This window comes from Meleagris gallopavo, chromosome 20, assembly GCF_905368555.1.
Source record: "Meleagris gallopavo chromosome 20, MGAL_WU_HG_1.1, whole genome shotgun sequence".
NCBI lineage: Eukaryota > Metazoa > Chordata > Aves > Galliformes > Phasianidae > Meleagris > Meleagris gallopavo.
This window is the reverse complement of record NC_139423.1, coordinates 7,767,019-7,791,069: the sequence shown is the minus strand read 5'-3', so window position 1 is coordinate 7,791,069 and position 24,051 is coordinate 7,767,019. Positions and strand designations below refer to the sequence as shown.

The following is a 24,051-nucleotide window of genomic DNA, read 5'->3' as shown; positions in this document are numbered from 1 at the left end:
TGGGGGACTTCACCCTGTGCAGATGCAAAACTGAATGGGAATCTCCCCAAGCAGACTTGCTCTGATCAGGTTCTAGTTTTATGCAACTAACATAAAGGTGCTGAGGTTTTGATTCCTTTAGAACACGTCTTTACAAACAATGACTGAGAATCCAAGGAAATGCAGGAAAAGAAAAAAAAAAAAAAGCATCAAGGCCCTCTTGTGCCTCAGCTCTCACATTTGTTGTTTTAGGATACTGAAGTTTATAGTGAGCTAAACCATTCTTTTTTTATTCTATTCAAAGCACCTCATGTAATCGTATCCTTCAGCTCCTTAGGTAAGACTCCTATTACTCTGCCGATTTTATGGAGAACCAATTCTTACAGCTTTCGCCTGTGAGAGGGAGAATCGTTTTGCCTTTGCAGGATGTGCGTTACCAGCGCCAGGAAGGTGGGTGTAAGCTTACATCAAACTAAGCCATGTTATATTAAGACAGGGTGGACCTCAAAACAGAACTATGATTTGTTATGGTTGACAACTGAGGGAAAATAAGGGATGGGATAAGGTCAGAAGGCTGATACGAGGAAATCAGATGGAACCAGCAGCCACTTTTCCTCAAACGCTCTTAAGGAACTCAAGCTTTATTCAGACTGCAGTCCCCAGAAGAAGGCTAAGACACTCTGATGTGGAGGGTGGCTGCATTTGCTTTCCATGTCCATAAGAACATCTGTTTTCTGGAGTCTGAAACAGAGGGCAACCACTGATAGCCACTGGCATTCTTCTGATTGCCACAGTGCAAACCACTGATGTTGTTTACTCCAGTTCTGACCCCCAAAAGCAAATTGACATGCCTGAAAACATCTTGGTGATGAGGCAGGATTAGAGGTATCCACATTTAAACTGTATTACGCTTGCTGCACGATTAAACAAACACATAACCACCTGTTACACTTATTTCTGTGGGAGTATCTATTTTCAATTATAGCACTTACTATCCGCCCTCAAGAATGGCAAGTAACACCATGGCAACATAAACACAGTCGTGGCTGCTTGAGAAACCTAAATTATAAATAGCTGATAAATAGCAATGTATAGCCCATGCAGCCCTAGAAATAAACTAACTAATCCATGGGCATTTGTTCCTATGACATAACATTTCCACTAAAATGTTTGCCTCATCTCAAGCCCACTCAGGATTGATTTAGAACTTCAGCATCACTTGACTGAGTTCATGTTTAGCCAAAAAAAGAAAAAAAATAGCAGAGAATAGAGAAAATAAGCTATAGCAAAACAGCGGGAAAAAAAACAAACAAACAAACAACAATGGCCTTTATTCCAGTTCCACTGAAGTTAATGGAAAAAACTTTATATCCCAAACGTATAAGAGTCTCCTTAAGAAGAAAACATGTTTTTATATTGAATCATCCATGAAAAAACCTAGGGGCTTACGCGAGAAGCAAATAGTTTACAAGTGCAAATAAAGTGAGCAACCCTCTGAAGTATGTGAGAGACTTCTGAACTCCATACTCTCTTCAGCTTCTGCCTGGGTGCAAAGATCCATGGAAACTGACACAACAATGAGATTCAAGCCTGGGCTTAGGACTCAGAGGGGAGCTGAACTACCAATTGTTTTATTCTGCTGTACAGTTCCTTCTGCTCTGCAGCAGGCAGTAGTGGGGAGCAGCACTCGCTGCCAGCTGGCCGGCCGCCGCATGGCCTTGGCTGGGCTTCCACATTTGGAGTGTGACCGAGGACACGGAAATGGGAGAAAGAAAAGAATGGGAGTTTCTGCAAAGTTAGGCCTGAGAACTGAGAGATTACTGCTCAGTTGCACAGCGTGGGGACATCAATAACTGCATCCCCCGTCAGCTAAGCCCAGAGATATTATCACTGGATTTACACAAATCCAGGGCCTTCATCTGCCTGTATGAAGTGTCCCTCAGGTAGGCAAGAATCCTAATGAATTAGAGATGTCTGTTTGAGTTCTTTCTTGTTGAAATTCACAGATTTGAGAAATTTACAAGTTTTCTTTTGATTTACAGCTGTTACTTCAAGTCTGCTTTCAATCACTCTGATATAAATCCAGAATAAACCTATTGCAGCCAGCGGAATTCAGATTTACACCATGCAACTGAAATGGAATTTGAATTCCCAACATTTCCCCAACGTTTCTATTCTAAAAACGTGCTGTGTGTTTTGTCATACATACTTGGTGAAATATCGGCCTCTCTGACATCAGCGAGGGATCTCTCAGTGGTATCATAAGCTCCAAATTCCACTGAATGATTTTCCTTTCACACAGAGAAGCAAAACAAAAGCTCATCCCCTGAACTACGAACTAAAGAAGTTTTAGATCAGGTCTATATGATAAAAGAAGCAGCCTGGTTACTCGAGACTGTGATTATGTATTTCATGCCCTTCAGTGGCTTATGTCAAGTCACAGTACAATTACTTTATTGAATAAATGTTTACTTACATGTCAGCATACTTGCACTTTTAAAGGCAACCTGACAAAATCAGATAAATTGCAGCATTAATTTGCCAAGGTGATCAGACGATACCTCCTAGGACCAGTACATGCACAACAGGCCTTGCAAAATGAGACTACTTCCAAAACCCTGCTAGGTAAAACCAAGAAAAATAGCTGCTCAGCTTAACAACGAAATTATTACTGCTTTTTTCCTTTCTGATGAGTTTTTTTTAGCTCACAGGATATACTGGTTATCTAACTAAAGGTTATCCTTATATTTTACATAACTTTTAAGATAAACTAAGAGAAGTTGTTGAAAATGCACCTAACAATTAATCGTGTTTCTGCCTGTCATCAGTGAACAATTGTTAATCAAGCAATTCAGCAGTAGTGTGTTATACTGGAGTGTCATTATCACATAATTATTTTGTTATGAATTGCAATAATATTTTTACTGAAAAAAAAAAGTTAAACAGTCATTAATTGGGCAGCACAGTCAACCTAATATGACATTTAATCTGATGAAACGGAAAATAAAGCACACAGCATGCTCACAGAAAACAATTCCCACAGAGCCTAACTATTCCTAAATCACTTAGGCACAACTAATCTTAGAACAGACATGCTGCTCAGGAGCTCCTAAACAGCAACCACGAATTCTCTGCAGAGAATATGAACAAAGTTTTGTTTGCTTGTTTGTTTTTTTTTACAAACCCAATCATTTCTGCATGTGAACTCAGGACACGACCACTTCTGCTTTAAATTAAATATGCGCACAAACATACGCAAGCGTTCAGAGCACGCACAGTAAAACCAGCATCAGAGCCATGAAAATGCAACACTAATAGAATGCAAAACTGCTTTGGCATTTTCTGACCACATACAGGAATAATAAAAAAAAGGAAGATAGAGAAATTTTTCCAAGAAAAGCCATTAAGATGTCACTTCTCCATTTCAGCACTCCACATTACAAAAACAAAAATAGCATTTTAATACATATCCAAGGATTCAAAATTGGCTGCCCACCTATAACCAAAATTGGGAATAAAGATGAACTGAGAAGGAGATAAACAAGACCAAGACCAGATTACCTCCAGCTCATCCATCAGATGATTCAACTTGAAATCTAAACTGCCTTTTCCTCACTGCTATTGGAATCTGGTCAGCAATCCTGGGGCACCTTTCCCTTTGTTTTCCAGACATATGCAGATATTGGCAACTTCAGGTAAAGACACACACAGTGCCCCCATGCAATGTTCTCAGGACTTCACGTCAAAGCAGTGCAAAATGCCAATTTGCTTCACTTTGGGATCGAGGCATTGAGCGTTACACAAAAGACACCGCTGGTCGTCACTGACATTGTATGAGCCAAAGAAGACAAGGATGAAATACGTGGAAAAATATTTTTAAAATAATAATTGTGGATGATAAAGAAGTTTTCTATGTTACAAAGAATGTTTACCACACCCACAGTTATTGAGTACATCTGCACTGTTCACATGTGCACATCACCTAGCTCCAACCATACAGTATTTAATGGCTGCTTGTGTGTTACACAGTGAGGATGGAAAGCCTGCCTGCACTTCAGCACGCATACCAACTCAGTTCTGTGAGCACAGCTCAGGGAGTGTACTTGTCTGCAAGTCTCAAAGAACACTGTGAATGAATCATCCTTATATGCTATGGGTTTTTCACTACTTGACTAGGCAGCCTTTTGTTCAGAACACAATCTCTAACGGACTTTAACCGCACAAATCAAACTGAATGCTTACGGAGGAAGACAATTTTTAACCTTTCTTAGTTATTACAGAATTTCCTCTCTTCCTGTAACCTAAAGGTCTTTATACACCTTAAAGGATATAAATCACCTGGCACATTTAACACAAGCAGTGTAATGCTATAACAGGATGATAATAGCAATAGGTTGGCAAAGTCTTTGGCTACAGCAAACGAGAACAAACCCAAATGCAGCAGCCATAGATACAGAAATGAAGGAAAAGAGCTGCTTACCTTTAGAAGGCCTCAGGCATACAAGGACCTCCAGAAAAAGATGTTCTCACCTCTACTGCCAACCCCTACATGAGGGCTGGGAAGGCGTGGATCCTGACCCTTCTGGTCACTCAGGTTCATTGCATGCACCTGAGCTCCCCTGGGTTGGCCCTGCCTTCCCACCAGCTGCTCCATCACTGCTTCAGGCTGTGACTCAGCATTTCCACTAGAAGCAGTCAGTCAAAAAACAGGTGAAAATACATAAATCTGATTTCTAAACTTATAATTAGACAGATGAGAAAGAAGAACAGACTGGACTCCAGGAAAATGCACTTGGCATACCAAAGTACATAACATCAAGGTGTCAGTGTGTTCATTATTAGGCACATAAACAAGAGGGGCCTCAATTTCCAAAGTGCTGATCCTTTAGAACTTTATGCTCTCAGTAGCTTGAAGTTCATCCCAGAAAATAAATAATAAAAATACCAACAAAGCACTGTGATGTAAAAGGCATTATTGACATTTTGTGCCCTTCTGTCTGTTCCGTAGTTTCCAAATCTGCTTTATGGTTCAAAGATAAACACTTCATGGGAGTTCTTGACAGCATTAGAACTCCATACAGTGCTTTAGCTAGAAATTGTCCTAAAGCACCATCAAGCTGCATTGTCTTTTAAGAGAAATGCAAAACTTGCCCCTATATTTTGCCACAACATCAAATGTGCAGTATTATTTGCTATATGTATATGCTCTTTGGAGAATATAAGTGTTGACAAGAAGAAACAAGAGAGCAGCAGAGATGGAGAGATGCATGACAGAGTTCCTCAGGTAATGCCTAATCCTCTGCACTGAAAGATTCTTTAATGATTTACACCAAAACTAAGAACAAAGGTTTTCTTGTTTCTCTCAAAGAAATGTATTGCAATGTGCAAACGAGAGTGGAGGAGAAAATCAGTTATTTCTGGTCTCCTGATCTGCAGCAGAGTTCAGTGTAGGTCTGTCAGCTGCCCTCACTGCTGTGTAGGTGGCCATGGCTGCAATTGGAAGGTCAGGCTAAGGCAAGGCATTCACTCCCTTCTCACACCAAAATAGAGTTCTCACTTTCAACTCTTCATTGTTATGACTGTCCTGTGTCAAAAGAGAGTGAAAAAGCCTTACTTAGTACTACAAGTTAAGTGCTGATGCTTTCGCTCACTTATTTTATCTGCTGTGTGGTTGTAAAGATTCCTTTCGGTCAATGTAAGGGCACAGAGCAGCCAGGGCCCAGTGATGCAGCGGACAGGAGCGTGCTCAAAAGACCAGATCAGCTGTTTGTGGAGAGTTGTACACATGGACTTCTTTTGAAGGGTAAAAAGATGTCCATAATGGAGTAAAGACCTTTTTGAGATCAATCACTGAGTCTGTCCCTCTGACAAACGCAGCGGAGCCTCCACGCTATTAACTGCAGAAAGAAGGTACAACTTCTCGTGTTCCTGTAGGGCATTTCCAAAAAGAATGACCAAGTACAGAAAGAAGTGGCACTTCTCATAGCACTCTAACTTTTAAAGGGATCAGTGTAAGAGTATAGCTATCTTATAGCTGCTTCCAGCTCAGACTCAAGTGAAATCACACAACAAGCCTTCGTTTCTGCTGGACAGCATCAGCTCAAAATTGCCACAGCAACTATTTCTGCAGAGGTCATGTTCCTGACACGGCCCGATTTGTTTGATTTCAGGTCATTAAAAGTGAACTGAAAAGCTCAACTTCACCTCCTGCTTACCCGTAGTGCTCTTGCTTACAAACAACACATCTGTTTTTTAGATGTTCCACACATCTACATTTTGGTGAAAATACCCTGAGTGGGGTTTCTCTGGTACACAGACATGTGGGTTTGTCCACCTGCAGCTCTCAGAGCATAAAAACACTTCAAATGCTTTCATTGAGCTCAGGCATAAAACATGCTTTAACAAGTTCTTTGTACACAAAACAGCCGACCATGAAATCTTTCAAAGGAGAAGTGCACACAACATTCAGAGAATACAAATAGTGCTTACAAGCACATTGCTGAAATAATTTTATGTAAACAATCCACAATGGGAGAACTTATAATGCTCAGAATTCCGAAATGAGCTAAAAGCTGGGTACTTCTGGTGAAAAAAGGAATCACAGCACCCCTCAGGCCATCATTTCTAAGTAAGTGCTAAAAGGATCTTTGGTGTAAATCACAATCTCCATTGAAGAACACTTTGCAGGTCTCTGCTTGTTTGCACTCCGGCAGCGCAGCTGCTCCTGCACAGCTCATTCAGGCAGCACAGCCCACAGAACTCACTGAGCTTGTATTTACAGCAGCCAATGGGCACAATTCCACCAACTTCAGCAGAGATAATCTTGCTTGAGATAAAGAACAAAGGAAAGAAATTGTTTTTGTTTGGTTGGTTTTCATTTGTTTAGATACTACCTACACATAGATAGATGAGAACAAACCCATCCCACTTTCAAGAAAAATAAAAAGATGATTACTGTAATTTACGTTCAGCTTTAAAACGTATGCAACCCAGCATCACATCTTTATTAGCATTTTACAGCGCTAACGACTCCACTTTCAACATGATCCAGCAGAAATGTCTTCCCACCTACCCTCCCTAAAAAATATCACTTTCCACGTAAATCAACTTCACCAACTTCGCCATGCTTCACCCCTTCCAAAGTGGAAGCTCACAAACGTGCTCACCTGGCAGATTTTATATAAAGGCATCTCTATGGCACAAAACCATATGATCCTTCCTATAAGGAATTATGCAATTCTGATTTGCAGTGAGAAAAAGTTGGACAATTTTTAAGCATCTTTGCTACTCTTGATGACTTGGTGCTCCTTTCACTTGCTGCAGAACATGTTTTCAACAGATGATGCTTAATAAAGCCAACACAATGCAGCCTCTTATGATATTCTCCTATATGATGTAACTATTTGTAAGAATGAACTAATAAATGAAAATGCAAGAGGAGAAATAATCAAGAAGCAAGCTTATTCATTAATTGCAGCTGGTCTGAAATTTGGCAACACATCCCAAGCAATTACTGCAACAGATTTCACTTGCTTTATGTATTACTGAAAAGAAATGGCTTTTTGTAATTTGTAAGGTCTCAGTTTTAACAAAAGGAGTGAATCTGCATACATGCAATCCAGTAGTACCACAAATGAAGTACAAAGTGATTTCCAATTAGCAATGTTGTTGGCTTATTCAACCAACAGCCATGTTCTGACCTAACCTGCAAAGTTCTTCCAGTAGTTGTCATTTTGCTTGGAAGTTCACATGATATTTTCTTTCACAACATTATTTCAAGGCTAAGCTGGGAGCTTATAACAGTGTATATGTAACAGCTCTTAAAAACCTGTCAATAAAAGTTCCCTTTAATGGATGAGCCTCAGAATTGAAGGGAACTACAGCATAGTGCCACAGCATCTCAGCACTGCCCCTTTAAGTTCTCATGGCTGCTGAATGCATCTCCTACACAGACCCAAAGAAATGCATCATTGGTGCTTCATGTAGAACTGAAGGCAAAATACAATGCCACCTTCAGAGACTGTAGGAGGCATCACAAAGATGACCACCATGAGAAATATAGTGCGAAACTTTTTTAATAAGCAAACAATATCAAAAAAAGTACGAAAGTTTCAAAGTTTTGTCATGGTTTGTATAATTTGTATAATTAATAATGAAGTTCTTGCCATGTATCAGATACACCCTACGTCCATTGTGAAGCCACTTCACCTGCAGTTCCTGGATTAAGTACCTGGAAGATTCCAGGTCGAAGAAACTAGAAGCTGTACCTTTGCTAACTGAGAACATTCTTTAGAGAGGGAGGCTTCCAGCACCCTCCTGTCCCACCACACATCAGCCATTCCTACACACGGAGCGTTTTGAACTTTTCTCTATCCAGAAAGCCTGTTTAACAAGACTTAGATCTCCTTAACATGAATTAGATCCGGTTCCTTCTGATGACATTATGAGGTGATGTCCACAAACGCAGTAGTCTGAAGACATCAGGAATTGGCTCGGATAAAATGCGGTCTACTTTATGATAATACAATAACCAAATAAAGTTGCGCATTGAAAAGCTGCCACACAACAGCGCAACACGTTTTATAACTCCTTCGAAAAATCAGCAGAAACAAAACCGATGCCTACGGACGTATCCCAGGCACGCGGCGGTTTGGGGTCCCGCTCCCAGCACAAGGCACGAGCAGCCCGAAGGCAACACGCGGCGGCTTCAAGGCGCAACACGAACCGCACGCAGCGCAAGCCACAGCCCCCGGCACCTGCGGGCAGAGCGCCCCCTGGCGGCCACACGGATCCGGGCGCGCCGACGGTTGCCCCCGCCGCTGCCCCGCCGCGCTCGGCTGCGGGCACCGGCAGTGCTGCGCCTCCGGGCGTGCGCTGCGCGTGTGCGCAAGAATATACAGTGCGCGTGCTGTACGTAAGTACCGCTATCACACCTAGGGCTGTAAGCAGGTAGACTGCGGGGCGTCAGCGGATAAATAAAACGTAACGTTCCGAACCTGAATTCAGAACACGGAGAAAAAGCAGTTTGTGACTTCCAACCGTTTCATGACAAAAAAAAAAACACACAGAAAACAACAACAAAGTTTTGCCAATAAATTACCGCTTGCATACCCCACCTGTGCTAGTTCTATCTGCAAGGTTATTTTAAGCAAAGGTGAGGATATGTTTAGAACGCGGATCCAGGTTCAGGATCTGACCGCACAGCCCTCGAAGCGCATCAGATTCCTCTCCCACTCGTCTGGTTGCAGGAGCTCCGAACTGATCGTCGGCCTTCTCACCCGCTCCGGTCACCTCCGCTCCCGCAGGACCCCTCTATCCCGCACGGCAGACATGCCTCTCCGGGCAGCCACGAGCCCAAGTTTGTTACACGAAGGACAAACGCCCGCAGCGAAGCCGACCCCAACTTCCCCGGCAGAAAAGAGCCCGGGAGCAGCCGAGCGCAGCTTACCTCCTCCACGGTGAGCGGCATGCAGATCCGGTACTCCTTCATCAGCATATTCCCGTGCGTCGGTGCGGAGCGGCCAGCCGAGAAGCGCTCGATGCCGCGCAGTGCTCGCGCCCGCAGCCGCGCGCGGGGCAGCGGATCGCCTTCGTGCCTTCGTGTCTCCGTGCGCGTTCGGCGCTGCGTCCGCCGCGCAGCCCCGCGAGCGGCCGGGCGGGCGGAGTACGGCAGCACAACCGCTCCTTTCTTCCCGTTCTTCCTCCTTCAGCCCGCGATCATGTGAATTTCGCACACGCACGGACCTCTACAAAGAAGTCTCAAAGCCGAAGCGCCGTCGCACGCTCAAAGACATCCGTCGGAAGTGCACGAAAGCGGCGGCCTCTCGCTGCTGTGTCAAGACATGCCCGGGGCGGCGAAAAGACCGAACGAGCCGAGAATGCGGCCGTCGCCCCGCCAGCAGGAGAGCCGCGACACCGATTTCCGAGACAAAGGCTTTTTCTGCCGCTTCCTCCCCCGGCTGCCGAGCGCGGCTCCCGCCTCCTCCCCGACCGCCGCGGCTCCCGCTGGGCTCGGAGCAGCGCTCGGCGGCCGCGGGGCCCCGCGGTGCGGCTGGGGGCGGGCGGGCTGCGGCCGGCCTGGATGGAGCCGCGGAGCGGCGGCCCCGGCGGGGGCGCGGCTGACATCACGGCGCGGCAGGAAGGAGGGCGGGCGGTGGCCGCTGCCAATGGGGCGGATTTAAGCGTCCCGGCACGGGGAGCCGCGGGTTGGGGGAGGGGGCTCCGGGACAGGGGCACCGCGGGCCGAAGGAGCTGTGCCGGCCGCACCCCCGCCCCGCTGGGACGCGCTTTGCCGGCCGCACGACAACGCGACGCGGCGCTCTGCGAGGGCGCAGCCCGGGGCTGCCCGCACGGCTCCGTTACAACAGCAGCGGCGCGCAGTGTGTGCAGGGGAGATACCCGCACAGGATGTGAAGGCCTCACCCATTTCCCTTCTGGTCAGCCCGTCGCTATCAGCCTGCCGAGTTGCCTGCACAAATAAAACTGTGGGGTTTTTTTTTTTTGGTTTTTTTTTTGTTTTGTTTTTTTTTGGTGTGTCAATTATTTACTTTCAAATGCTGCATGCAAAGTTCAGTGACAAAGTGTCTCCTTCCCAATCGAACAACAAAGCCAGGACCATTGGGGGAGGCCTTTTCTTTCTGCTTTCTGTTAGCTAAACCTTTTTTTCTAGTGGTTTTTTTTTGTTGTTGTTTCAGATAAATTGTTATTAATTTCCACCTCTCTCTACACAAGCAGCTAACTCTGAAGCCATCTAAGAAAGCCAAGTGCTTACATAACTGTGAATAAATCATGACATGTGTACACTGCTGCTTCTGTCAAGTGAATGGCCATAAAACACAGCTTGCAGGGAAGCCCTGTGACTGCAGCATGAAATACAAAGCACTGCACAATGGCAGAAGACACACCTGCACCTTCATCTAATTTATTTGCAAAGATACGAGTGATGAAATGTCATATTTGGGGCAGTTGGACACGAATTGAGGTCTACCATGAAATGCATTTCATAACAAGAAAGAGCAGAACCCCTCAGGTTTTCATCGGCTCTGAATGTAGATCTCAAGGCGATGCACATCATTTGAAGCTCAGACAGGACACAGTGCCATCTCCTGGAGCTAACGATGTAATTTTTTTGCTCTGTTCCATTAATGGCACATATTTCACACACCCTGACTTCCCGGTGGAACAGAAACGCCCACACAAAGAAATAGAATATCCAGGAGCTCTGCTAACAGCCTGGGCTTTCAAACGAGGTTTGAACAATGTGGTTTATGTTTTCTGCTTCAAATTTGACAACAGCCATTTGTAAACATCCAGCTCGTAGTCACGATCCATAATGTTGGTAGCACATACTAATGAAACTGTCATGCAAAATAGCCCAAACGAGGCAGTACCTGTAGTATCACTTATAGAGGAGAGAGATCCAAATTCAGATCCACTTACTGCAATTTTAAGTGATTTATTAGTTAGATGAACCGGGGGAAAAGAATCATCTGGTTTCCTGCTGAAAAAAAAACGCTGTAAAAACTTAACTTTGCACGGGGCCTTGAAGCTACTTCATCGCTAAGTCAAATGGAAACCAAACGCACTTCCCATGCCTGCTGCATTGCCCCACACGTTCTGCCACAGCCACAGCTCCTCCCTGTGTGTCTGCACGCATGTGGAGGAAGAAGCGGCGACTCCGACAACAACCTTTGGAACTCGGGACTTTTTCTCAGAAGGACGTTCATCAGATGCATTTTAGGGGACATCCTCTGTGGGTGCTACAGTGGGAGCTGTGCTGTGAGGGCTGCCCGCAGCCTCATCCGCACCACACAGCAGTGCTGCGCCCGGGGCTGCGCTACTCCACGTTCACGCTGCGTTTGCCTTAGAATGTGGAGAAATGGCGTAAAACCGCGGTGGTACCGACTTAACCCCCCTCACCCCTACACATCCCTCACACTACGGACGTGTGAGATGTGAGCAACACCACGGCGTGGGAACATCTCAGCCAGCAGCCAGAGGGGCGCGCGGGGCGCTGAGGTACTTGGCAAGCAGCGAACCGCCACACTGAACGGCGGGAAACCCCGCCCTGCTGACCGCCTGCTCGCCCTGCACAGACTGCCTCACAGAGGCACCACCCCCCCCACGTCCCGCCCCGCGCCGCTCAGAGGTGCCCTCGGCAGCGCCTGCTTGGTGCAGTGCGGACCCTTCCGCCGGGCTGTCCCGTTTGCGCCTGCGCGCCGCGCTGCTTCCGGTGTGTGTGTGTTCGCGGGGGGACGCGGAGCGGAGCCGGGACCATGGCGGACGGCGGCGCGGAGCGGGCCGATGGCCGCATCGTGAAAATGGAGGTGGATTATAGCGCGACGGTGGACCAGCGGCTGCCCGAGTGCGAGAGGCTGGCGCAGGTGCGGCGAGGGGAAAGGCGGGCGGTGCGGATGGGCTGAGTCATGGCACCGTGCGGGCTGGGCCCGGGCCGAGCGAGGCGAGAGCGGAGGCCGGGCTGCGGGCCGGGGGGGCCGAGCGGGCGGCTGTGGGATGCCGGACAGGGAGGAGGTGGCCGCTCCTCACAGGAGCGCTGCACGTCGGGCGCCTCCGTGCTGTTGTCCCGCGTCAGGATGGCGGGCGACGCACGGCAGCCGCGTGGCTCAGCTGTGTGTGACCCGAAAAGCAACAGGGCCGAGGCCGCGAGCGGGGCTGTGCTGAGTAACGGCTGTGCGCGGCCGCTCGGTGCCGGTGTGGGGCAGCTGAGCGTTATCTATGGGCCTTGCTTTGAGGTTTCTTTGTGCACCTTGTTTTGCAGTGTAGAGGTTCTCAAACCCCACAGCAGTGGGACTGGGTTTGCTGTCCTGTTCCAGCAGGATGGCATCTGGGTCCTGCTCACTAGCGATGCTTTGCTTGGTCAGCAGGTCGGGTCAGAGATGTGCCAGGCTGTACGGAGCATTGTAGGATTTTGAAGGCAGTAGCTTTCAGATAAGAAGGCTGTGTGCTCTGCTGCCTTCAGACTGCTACTAGCACGGATGTTTTATCCCATGGGTGCAGCTCTGTATAAGTATGGGCATTGTGGCTGTGTTTCTTTCCCACATAATATGTGAATTCAATGGCAATAAGAGCACATCCTTCACAGACCACTGTATGTACTTTAGAAGAATTTCAATGCAATAGGTATGTTTTGGAACCAGTTTTCTTTTTCTCTCTTTTGTTGTTCATCTTCTTGTTTCTAAACATTTTGCAGTCCCGAAGCTGCTACTGGCTGTTACAAATTGCCCTGTACTAACTATTTTTCCCCCAGTGTTTTGCTAGGATTTACAATTTGCATCTAAAAGTGCGTTGTGGCATCTTACTCTCTTTAGAAAAAGAGAAATGTAGTTGGCAAAATCCAAAAAGCAGAACTATTGTAATTCTATCCCTAGGCACTAAAGCATATGGTTTGTTTTCTACAATAAACTGTTACTAAGATATGATGAATGTAGGTGAAAGTCAAAGTGAAAGTCTTTTAAAAGCTTTTAAACTGATTGGTATTTTTTTTTACTTGTGATATTTCTTTTTCTATCGCTCTAGGAGGGGAGATTGCAAGAAGTAATTGAAAACCTTCTCTCCTTGGAAAAACAAACGCGAACGGTAAGTGTGGTGTGCATCATTTAGTGCTGTGTTGGTCTACACTGCCCCCTCTCCCCCCGTTCCATTGTATTAAAGTTAAAGGGAATTGTGGTATCAGTCTTTTGTCATTCTTATCAGTGAGATTAGATACAGTGGATTTTTTCCTCTTTATATCATAGCAATGCAAGTGAGAGATCTGCAGGTTGTTTTTTCCATCACTAATACACTGCTTGTCTGTTACAGGCTTCTGACATGGTTTCCACATCGCGTATCTTAGTGGCTATAGTGAAGATGTGTTATGAAGCTAAAGACTGGGATGCTCTGAATGAAAATATTATTCTTCTGTCAAAGAGAAGAAGTCAGTTAAAACAGGTGAGTTTAATCCTTTGAAACAAAAAATAAAATTGTATTATTATATCTGATTCTTCTCTATGAAGAGACTTCATAGACTTTTTGGCGCTTGCCTGAATACACTGCGTTTAGCTTCTGCTGATGTTTTCTGGTAGGCATACAAAAGCCAATAATGGAACCAATGTCCAAAATTGATCTCTTTACTTAGTAACTGAGCTCTGTTCTTGGCAACACACCTGTGGCTTTTTTGCTTTTGGTACTTCTGGTACATGCCAGTACTTTTACATGGTTGTTCATCTTTACAGTCAGCAGCAGTCTAAGCTGTAGACACAGTTTTAATTTTTCATGTTCTCATGAGGTATACGTTAAACAGTTATTGGAATTTGCTGTGATGAAATAAGGACTAGACTTTACATGCTTGCTTTTGAAACTGTCATAATCTGGAATTCAGTTCTGTCAGAGAAATCAGCCAACAAGATTGCTGAAAATGCTTGTATTTAAGAAGGTGCGAGGTGTGTTGTGCAGCATGGTTTCTTTTTTTCTTTTTTTACCTAATTAGAGGTTAGCAAAAGGTAATTTTAATGGCATCATTGTTTAGGAAAATGTTACCTACTTTCTAACATGCAGAAACATGATTTTGTATGGAAGTAGAGTACAGTTTATTTCTCTAACTTGCACAAATTGTGGCTGAAGACGAAATCAGCTGATTTTTCTCTCTAAGTTGTTTCTAGAAGCTTAATTCAGGTTTTCTGGAAGTGGGCATTTCAGTAGTAATTGTGGCAGCTTTATCAGTATTGTTACTAGAACCCATCCCAATAATCTGTGCTTGTCACTGAAGGATGCCAGCTTGTTAGTGCTTATCTGCCAATCTGCAGAGATAGAAAGGATCAGTCCTAGTCCCTCCTCTTCCTTCCCTTCTTGAAAAATCTGTTGGTGTCCTAAAGAGAAAAAAGTGCACACGCTTAAGAGAAGATGTGTGATTAGATTCATCTTGCATGCATGTTGAGTCTCTTCAGTTTAATATTAAATTGTTTAGTATCTGAATGCATTTGAGAAACCTACAGTGATTTTTCCATTCTGTTATTGTACCAGGCAGTTGCTAAAATGGTCCAGCAGTGCTGCACTTACGTTGAAGACATCACAGACTTACCAGTGAAGCTGCGCTTAATTGACACGTTGCGTACAGTTACAGAAGGAAAAGTAAGATTTTGTTTTAAGACTGAATATATAAAAGGTAGAATAAAAATGCTTACCTTCTTTAAAAGCATAGCTTCTGAATGTTATTTTTCATCTTGTTCAAATGAGAGCAGAAGTATATTTTTAAATTAACTTGAGAATTTCTTTCCTAGAAAGACTACAAATATTTTCCAAATTTCAAATTAAATGACTTGCCAAAACACCAATCATAATTCCATTATGTATGTATTTGGATGTATTATTAGTATAATAGGTCGTACATTTAAGAATTTAAAAGTGCCATTTTTGACTATTTTAAGTGTTGCATATTTGAATTAGTTAGAAATAGGCAGTTTAAACTATTTAGCAAGGTGGTATTTACAGATGTAGTAATCAGAAACATTACGAGTCCATTATTTACATTCGATTCCTTTTGCTTACCCCCCCAAAGAAAGGATCTATTCTGAATGAAAGCAGGTTTGTATTAATGTTATGGCTTTTGCCTGGTCAAAGTTAGTCTAAGCTGTTAGTCAAGTATGGCTGGTTAGGAGTGTGTGCAGTAATGCAAGTAAGTAGTACTCGGTGCATGTTAACTTCATATCTATTTCAGTATATTTTAGCAGGCAAACTGTCTAATACTTCATCTGCTATGCAGATTCTTTTATGTTTGTGTAGGGAATGGTAAAGGCATTTTTTTTAGATTAATTTGGTCCAAATAGTTCAATTTTGCCACCTACCCATTATATTTTATCAGTGTATTTTTGTAGATAGCATCAGTACAGTATATGGATGTATGTGGAATTAACTAGTTGCATAAAAACATGAAGGAGATGTCTTACAGGGCTGTGGTCTTATATTTTATGTCTTTTTTTAGAAAATTTCAATACTTAAATTGCTACTTCTGATTTCAGATATACGTGGAAATCGAACGCGCTCGCCTGACAAAGACACTCGCAACAATAAAAGAACAGAATGGGGAAGTGAAAGAGGCTGCCTCTATTCTGCAGGAATTGCAGGTAACACGCTGTGTAATCACGCTTACATCAGTGATAAAGATTAACACTGACTGCTCGTAGGTTGTTCTGAAACTTAATCATGTACATCTGCAGAAAATGCCTGGAATGAGACTAACTGTTATGAGTGAGACTGTAATTCAGTTTTAAGTGTTTTTGTTAAGTCTGTTGTTAAATTTCAAGGAATATTTCCCTTTTGGAAAACAAATTTCAGTTTGCTTTGCTCAGTAGTACAGTGAGTTGCACATTAGTGATTGTTGTTTTTTTTTTAGTGTGTGTGTAAGTAAGGGCTGTAATTCAAAATTAAGTAACCTTTTCACCATTTTCACTTGCTCTGGAACAGCTGGGTCGTTTTTTGTTTTTCTTTGTGAATCACAGCATGCTTCTCTGTTTTACATGATCTGACTCTGACACAGTGCTAAAAAGTTGCATTTTCATTTTAGGTGGAAACTTATGGTTCAATGGAAAAGAAAGAACGTGTAGAATTTATCCTTGAGCAGATGAGGCTCTGTCTAGCTGTAAAAGACTACATTCGGACTCAAATTATCAGCAAAAAAATTAATACAAAATTTTTTCAAGAAGAAAACACAGAAGTAAGTCATTTGAGGATTTTTTCCTCCTTATTTTAATCCGTCATGCTTTCCTTGAGGTCCATGTATATTTAAATCTTGTTTTCTGGGATGGATTTGGATTTCATTTACACGGCTAATAGAACTGTTGTAATTCCACTGTTTCAGAAACTAAAATTGAAATACTACAACCTAATGATCCAGCTGGATCAACACGAAGGCTCCTACCTCTCCATTTGTAAGCACTACAGAGCCATTTATGATACTCCATGTATTCAAGCTGAGAGTGAAAAGTGGCAGCAGGTAAAAACAACAACAAAAAGAACCAGACACAGCAAACAAAATGTTTGTATTTTCATGTGGCAAATATCTGTTCACCCATGTAATTACCAGACCAATTTACAATAGATTAAGTTGCTCTTAAGTCTGTTCTTGTTATTTTTAAATACCAAGTCATCTTAACAAATTGGTTAGTTGAGAATGGGTGTAATAAAGTTGATTTCAAAAGAATATTTATACCCTATTTCTACCCTTTCTACCCAATTTATACTCTTATACTGTTGCATCTGAAATGGGAATGTTTCACATTTAATTAAGAAAAAAAAATCTTTGAAAATTTGGAATTTTAGTTAACCTGTATCAATTTAAATGTAATGATATGAAGGGAGGTGCATTTCTGCAAGATAGCATCAATTTCACTTCTTAATATGTTTGGCATAATCATTTTTTGTGTTAAATTCTAAGCTCTGCAAAATAGTTTTCAATGCTTCTGTTTAATTATGGAAAAAAATATGATCACTCTTTCTTATTCCAGGCACTGAAGAGCGTTGTTCTTTATGTTATTCTTTCACCTTATGACAATGAACAATCTGACTTGGTGCACAGAATTAGTAGTGACAAAAAGCTAGAAGAAATCCCAAAGTATAAGTAAGTGTTCTTTCTAATAAACAATTCTCAGGCCAAAGGCATTTCTCTTACAGTAGCTGTGTAGGTGAAATCTGTTTGTGCTGAGTCTGCTGCAAACATTTCAGCATTTATTGTATGAAAAATACTGCAAAACTTTCATGACTGTGTGTTACAAGTTAACATAAATATCTCTGTTTATAAGAGAAGACTCTTCATTAGATACAGTTGGACTTTAATTGTCCCAGTAGTGTAAAGTATTAGAGTTTATACTTATGAAGAACAGTGAATATTAATGGTAATGAAAACATTTTAAATGATTTATCTGATGTATTTAAGTATGAAATATGCCTTATTGATAAAGGATTGTTAATCACCCTTAGTAAATCGTTTGCAGAGACCTCCTAAAATTATTTACCACCATGGAGTTGATGCGATGGACTGCCCTAGTTGAAGAATATGGGAAGGAATTGAGAGAAGGATCCCTTGACAGTCCTGCAACAGATGTTTTTGGCTGTACAGAGGAAGGTGAAAAGAGATGGAAAGATTTAAAGAACAGAGTTGTGGAACATGTAAGCATGGCTCATCCTTTACATATCAGCTGTGTGTGCTAGGTCTGAACTAAAAATGCTTTTTGTTTGCCATACTTTTGTTACAGAGGTGTTTTTTCATGTAGGAAAACAGCAGATAAGTTGCATTTTCCATTATGTTCTGTTTTTCAATTGTTTATTTGTTCATATGTGCATAGTGTAGATACACATTTGGCCAGAGAAAAAAGCATATTTTAAGATTTAGCATTTACGTTTCAGTAGAGTAAAAACTTGTCTTGCTTTGCCTTATATTAATAATGAGTTGATTTTGTTACTTAATAATTTGTCACATCAGAACTATTAATTATATGTTTCACAAGCATGATAACTGTCCACAGCTCGTTTACATAATTTATGCTGGACTGCCATTAGAGCACTATAGGTCCTAATCTGCTTTTAACATTGACTTTTATATTTTTGCAGCCTGCCTCAATTATTTTTTGCACATAACCCTCTACTCTGAACACTTTTATTCCAGAATATTAGAATAATGGCTAAATATTATACCAGAATTACAATGAAGAGAATGGCACAGCTCCTGGATCTGTCCGTTGATGTAAGTGTTGCCTTGCTTATTCCCTTTATGAAAGGAGAATAGAAATGTTTGTGTATATGTGTGTATTTGCTTGTGGCAAGAATATAAGTAACATTCTTTTAATTTGTTTTTTTTTTTTTTTTTTTTTTTTTTTTTTTTAACCTTTTTAACCTGGAAACAGTGCTGTAGACCGTCACTGCTTTGTTTTACAGACAGTGCAGAAGGACACAGCATTGTAGAAATGCACTGCTTGGTAAAAAAAATTCTCAGGATTTATGTGTATGTGTTTATTAGTGTTCATGGATGTATGTATACAAGCAGCAACAGACACTGTATGTCACTGTAGTGTTCTTCACATCTCATTCCACTGTACTACCAGTGCTTTTCAGCTTTTACCAGGAAGAACAAAGTGTGCTATAGTGATAGGAAGCATTAGCTGAATGGGCTCTTTAGATGGGAAGCAGTGGAAAAGCCTGATGGGAGTAACAGTATGTTAATCTATATGTTTGCCACTTTGTTTCCACTGTTCAGTGCCAGGACCTGAGTGTTTATTTCATGCCATTATGGAAATCAGGAAAGTTTTGTTGTTTTTTTTTAAATCCAGACAGAACTGCTTGTCACAATGCACGTGTCCATAAGGCAAAAGCTGATACTAAAAATTTGTGCTCGAGGTCATATTTCAATGCTGGAGCTGCTTATCCTGTATTTCACTGTGAAAAAGCTCTTGTCAATGAGTGAGGAAATCTGACTTGAAGATACAAGCAAGACATAGGAAAAATCACTGTCAGAAATTGCAGTCTGATATCTGTATAGCCAGGTACTCTGAAGTGTAGAAGTCTGTTGGTGTAGTATGTTAAACACTGAGTGTCACAAAAAGATAATCAGATGTAGGTCAAATGAGGAAGAAAACCGCAAAAAATTTTGAATAGATAGTGCTAATAGCTAGCTATGCCAACATGTAATATTAAAGTATTATGCTGTTTTTAAATAGTGTTATTCAGGCTGGATTTCTGCTAGGTTCCTTGTGCTTTAATGCTGTTTGGGTGGACTTCTGATGCTTTGAAGGTCAAAATGCTGTTTCCTTGACTTAGTACTGTTTGTCTTTGCAGGAATCGGAGGAGTTCCTGTCTAACCTAGTAGTTAACAAGACCATCTTTGCTAAAGTAGACAGGCTGGCAGGAATTATCAATTTCCAGAGGCCTAAGGATCCAAACAATATACTGAATGACTGGTCTCACAAGCTGAACTCACTAATGGCCCTAGTTAACAAAACCACACATCTCATTGCCAAAGAGGAGATGATACATAACCTACAGTAAGGTGCCTCAATAATCTCAGTGCTTTTAAAGAAGGCATTAAATCTTCATAATAGAGACTATTATTACAGTGTGTATATGTTTTTTTTCTCCCTATCAGGGCTTCCTGGTCTAAAATTTAGGACATAATTCTGAAATTCCTGTTGACAGTTGAGTTCCCTTGATTATTCATTCAGTTGTTAAACATTTTTGCTACAATTGGTGAAAGAACATAATAAAATTGTATTGCCTGTATAATTGTAGTCTTGTGATTTATTCTCTTCTATTTATGCTTTTGTCTGGATAATTCATGGTTCTGTGGTTATTTTGTTGCAGGAATATTTTCGAGGCTGTGATTGAGAGGACATACTGTAAATAAAGTTAAAAACTTTAGTGTTTTTACACTGAGGTGATATGCTAATTGTATGAAGTTATGTCAGAGGTCAACAGCAAGGCATGCCTGCTTCTTAAAAAACGCACTGGAGATGTTTGATCTTGACAGCATGGGATTAAACAATTACATTGATCTGAACTTTGTAGTCTATCTGCTGTGTACTTTCAAGATCCCCTTGGTGCTGTTTGCTGCTCACCACTCTCTTTTTGTGGTTCAAATTAAAAATGAGCAAGAATTAGTTGGAATATCCTTACTTTAGAAATTACATGTGTTTAAGGAGTCTGTGTGTTGATGAAACATTACCCTTGGATAATTATGTAGTAAGATTAAAGCTGAGATCATTTGTATGTTGGAGGACACTGGAGGAATTCCAGGGGAATTTTCATGCTGCAAAATCAGATCTCGATACTCCTCAGTCCTAGTGATCAGCCTAGAAAGTTTGCTTTGTTGTTTAATAAGGTGAAGAATTACTGTTACTATCTAACCTCAGGTCTACCACTGACTTGTTTGTGGCAGAGGGTAAACCACTTAACTCCTGTTCATTTCTCATGACTGCTGCTTCTGAGAGAGTTCAAAAAAAATTACAAAGATCTTGTGTGCTAAGCCTTGGAACATTACTTCTATTATTGCAATCAGTCTGGAGCTTCTATTGAGAAAGATCTGTTTCATTTTCCAGAGGTGAAAGATCTACTGGCATGTTAGGCTGCAGGGTCTATGAAGCAATTCAGTGCTGTATGTAATTGTGCTTACTAATTGCTCACGTTAATTATAATGGGGTTTCCTGACTACCTTCAGAATACATCACAAGTGAAGCTGACAGAAAATTAGGTCTTCTCTACTGGAATTTAAGAAAAGCCATTTTCAAGAAAACAGAGTGAACTTTATCATAGAATGGAAATCTGTTTTCTGAATGTTTTGTGAAAGCAAAAATCTGAGAAGAAAGAGGGGAAAAAAAAAAAAGCAGCACTGTAAGTTTGTAATAATTAGTTTTGTTTTGAAAATGTAGAAACTAAACTGAGTGTGCAACTCATGGGAGAGCCAGGGCTCCAGGGCTTTTTGGCTACCAGCTTTCCATTAGCCCTGAAGGAAGTGAGAGTTCCAACTCTTCCAGAATTTGTGCCACACCTTTCAGAACTCTGCTCAGATCTGCTTCGTGGCAGGGCGCCTAGTAGCCCTAAGTGGCCTCAGGTTTTCAAACTCATGCTTTTTGGCATAGAGCCTAGATTCTCCAAGGTCCTTGGCACGTCTCCTAGCTTCACAGGATCATGAGAAGCCCTGTGAATAGTCGTGATTTGCAGAATCTTGATTTAAAGGTAGGGAGACTGGATGTGTTAGTACCTTGTGTTCAGGGCTTCCTTCCAGTTATAGTCCCCAGGAGGTTGAGCCATCTGAATTTCCAGCAAGAAGCTGCGGTTTTCAGATCTGAAAAGATTTTGAAATCATAAAATGTGTAAAAAATATAATTAAAAATATAACTGAACATGATATTGTTGGAGATTTTTTTTAATTATAAATCTCAGCATTATAATTAGTCTCTACAACTATCACTTGTTGCACTTCTGAGGATCTGAGTCCTGTCAAGTCTCATGATGCTCAGCAGAGGTTCATTGTTTTAGTCCCTCTCATGCCTCCCTGTTGTGACTGTGGCATTTCTGACATTTCCAACTGCTACTGTTGCTTTTCTTCTGCTCACAGACTCAATGTAACCCACTGTTCCTCATTTCCCCGGGCAGCAGGAAGAGATGATGCATCCAGTACAAAAAACTCGCATTCCTCAACAGAAGTCTAGTACTGTGATGCTCTTATTGTGAATCCCCTTGGTGAGCATAGCACATGGGAATTCCAGGAGCTTGAGAAGTCTGGGTAGTTCTGGAAATGTGAGTGAGTAGTCAGCACATAACATCTGTTTCTGCCTAGCCCACGCTCAGTGAAGACCTGGCTTCTCAGCTCAGCATCTGTCCATTCAGAGCTTCTGCAATACGATTAACTAGTTCACAAAATTGAGTAAAACCTGCTTCATTTAGGGGCTAAGAAGTTTAATTTAAGTCAAAGCAGTAAAAAGAGCATAAGTTGCTGAACAAATCCTTCCCCCTATATCTCAGTAGTTATACAAATTTTTCCTAGTGCAGTATAAAGAAATCCTTTCAGAAGAAAGGGATTCAAAAGTTAATGACGACTTATGTGAAAAATAAAGCCAGCAATAGTTTACCTCACCCCACTGGATACTTTTTTTTACATATAGACTTAAGTCTATATGTTTCTGATTTAAAAAAATAATGAAATATTCCTTGCATATCCCTACAGAAAAATTCATCCATAATATATAAGCTCAGTAGGAATTGGACACAACTGTTCTCCAAAATAAAAGGCCTAGTTGCACTGCAGCAGCCTATACACTGTTATATAGGTCCTAAAAGTGTTTTCACCTTTATCTGTTTGACAGTAACTGCTGTCTCCATCACTGCAGGGCGCTGCCTGGCCTCTGCAGAACCCATGGGAAAAAACCTACCTCCTAGCATGCCAAGTAGGCTTGCTGGGGATGGTGTGTGAGGCATGCAGCCCCAGAGCAGCAGCAGCATGGCCTAAGGCAGGTTCTGCAGGACTGCTTCTGTCCTCCTGAAATGACGGCCCCAGCAACCGCGCTCCCCTCTGGCACGGCCTTCTGTGGGGTGCTGGAAAAGACCCCACCAGACCTGTAAAGTCAACTTAAAAATGGATTGATCTAAGTCTGGGGCCGCAACTGTAAAGGACTTGTTCTTAAAATGTATTTCCTTTTGTATTTTCATTTTTGCAAGGAGCTCTCCTTATAAACATATTACTGATGAATATTGAAAGTATTCCTGGGCACAAGTACCTTCTTGCAGCAGCAGTGCATTAGAGGCTCGGCTGGTGGTTACTCTTCAAAGAGTTAGAAGATGTTAAGCATAGATTTAAATATAAATGTATTTAGGAAAATCCAATACTGACATGATCTAAATCTTACAGTTATTTTAATTAAAGTAGAAAAGTTAAAAAAAAAAAACACACAACTAAACAACTGCAATCTTGCTGATAAACGCAAGGAAGGTGCTGAAGCAGCCGCTCTCCCGTCACAGCTCAGGAGGAGCACAGCGATGTGAGGGACCAGAAAAAAAAAACGTTGTAAAACAGCTTCGGCATCAAGCAGCGATGGCCAAACGTGTTTTGCAAAGCAGTTTTTTTTTTGTTTTTTTTTTTTTTTTTTTTTTTTGGGATTCGTGCCCAGCCAGCAACGCGTTACCGGCGGTCCTTCAGCAAAACGAAATGGAGTTTGTTCCGTCATCTAACCGCAGCCCTTCCGAGGGATCCAGTTTTTCACACGTTTCGGAGCGGTAGCTGTAAACAAACAAAGGACAGAGAAGGGAAGGCCCGACCCGCTCGGCTCGGGGCGCTCCGAGCTCTCCCCGCTCAGGCGGGCACCCGAAGGCCGCCCCGCCGGGACCTGCCGGCCTTGGCAGCCGCTGCGAGCGTGTGCAGGCGGCGACGGGATTCCGAGGAAACGGGAGGGGGGCAAAAACAACGCCCCCAATCCCGGCCAAAAAAAACCCAAAAAACAAAACAATCCTTAAAAAAAAAATAGAGAAAAAAGCGCCTGCCGGTCTCCAGCCAGCCGGCCGTGCCCTCTCACACGGCGGTCAGAGCAGAGCCGCGGC

At 42.4% G+C, this 24,051-nt stretch overlaps 2 protein-coding genes and 1 long non-coding RNA gene across 5 annotated transcripts in view; 1 reads left to right on the top strand and 2 right to left on the bottom strand.

Moving 5' to 3' along the window:
- Window positions 1–10,105, bottom strand: part of PITPNC1 (phosphatidylinositol transfer protein cytoplasmic 1) — a 72,794-nt gene extending 62,689 nt beyond the window's left edge. The window contains exon 1 of the mRNA XM_019621731.2: window positions 9,428–10,105. Within this exon, the coding sequence (XP_019477276.1) occupies window positions 9,428–9,475 (48 nt within the window). The 5' untranslated portion in view covers window positions 9,476–10,105. The remainder of the gene's footprint in view (window positions 1–9,427) is intronic.
- Window positions 10,106–12,145: 2,040 nt separating this feature from the next.
- On the top strand, window positions 12,146–20,244 carry PSMD12 (proteasome 26S subunit, non-ATPase 12). Of its 3 annotated transcripts, XM_085239781.1 has the most exons (12): window positions 12,146–12,362; window positions 13,516–13,575; window positions 13,798–13,926; window positions 14,998–15,105; window positions 15,993–16,097; window positions 16,538–16,687; window positions 16,832–16,966; window positions 17,478–17,590; window positions 17,964–18,138; window positions 18,635–18,712; window positions 18,873–18,944; window positions 19,801–20,244. In XM_085239781.1, the coding sequence occupies exons 1-12, from the start codon at window positions 12,255–12,257 to the stop codon at window positions 20,008–20,010; spliced, it is 1,443 nt and encodes a 480-aa protein (XP_085095907.1). In that variant the 5' UTR covers window positions 12,146–12,254; the 3' UTR covers window positions 20,011–20,244. The 3 variants fall into 3 exon arrangements, with proteins under 3 accessions (XP_085095907.1, XP_085095909.1, XP_085095908.1); XM_085239782.1 differs by lacking the exon at window positions 18,873–18,944 and having other exon boundaries at window positions 12,150–12,362; XM_085239783.1 differs by lacking the exons at window positions 18,873–18,944; window positions 19,801–20,244 and having other exon boundaries at window positions 12,147–12,362; window positions 18,580–18,706.
- LOC109370571 (uncharacterized) lies at window positions 14,541–23,991 on the bottom strand. Its single transcript, XR_002120821.2, has 3 exons — window positions 23,235–23,991; window positions 21,719–21,802; window positions 14,541–14,843 (listed from the first exon to the last, which is right to left on the bottom strand). It is a non-coding gene; the product is annotated as an uncharacterized LOC109370571 (long non-coding RNA).
- Window positions 23,992–24,051: the final 60 nt, after the last annotated feature.

What these genes read in the sequence shown, in the direction of transcription:
- PSMD12 (XM_085239781.1), top strand. Translation starts at nt 12,255, where the DNA reads ATGGCGGACGGCGGCGCGGAGCGGGCCGATGGCCGCATCGTGAAAATG. An exon ending in TGGAAAAACAAACGCGAACG is followed by an intron (nt 13,576 to 13,797) that starts GTAAGTGTGGTG and finishes TGTCTGTTACAG; the next exon opens with GCTTCTGACATGGTTTCCAC. An exon ending in GTACAGTTACAGAAGGAAAA is followed by an intron (nt 15,106 to 15,992) that starts GTAAGATTTTGT and finishes TTCTGATTTCAG; the next exon opens with ATATACGTGGAAATCGAACG.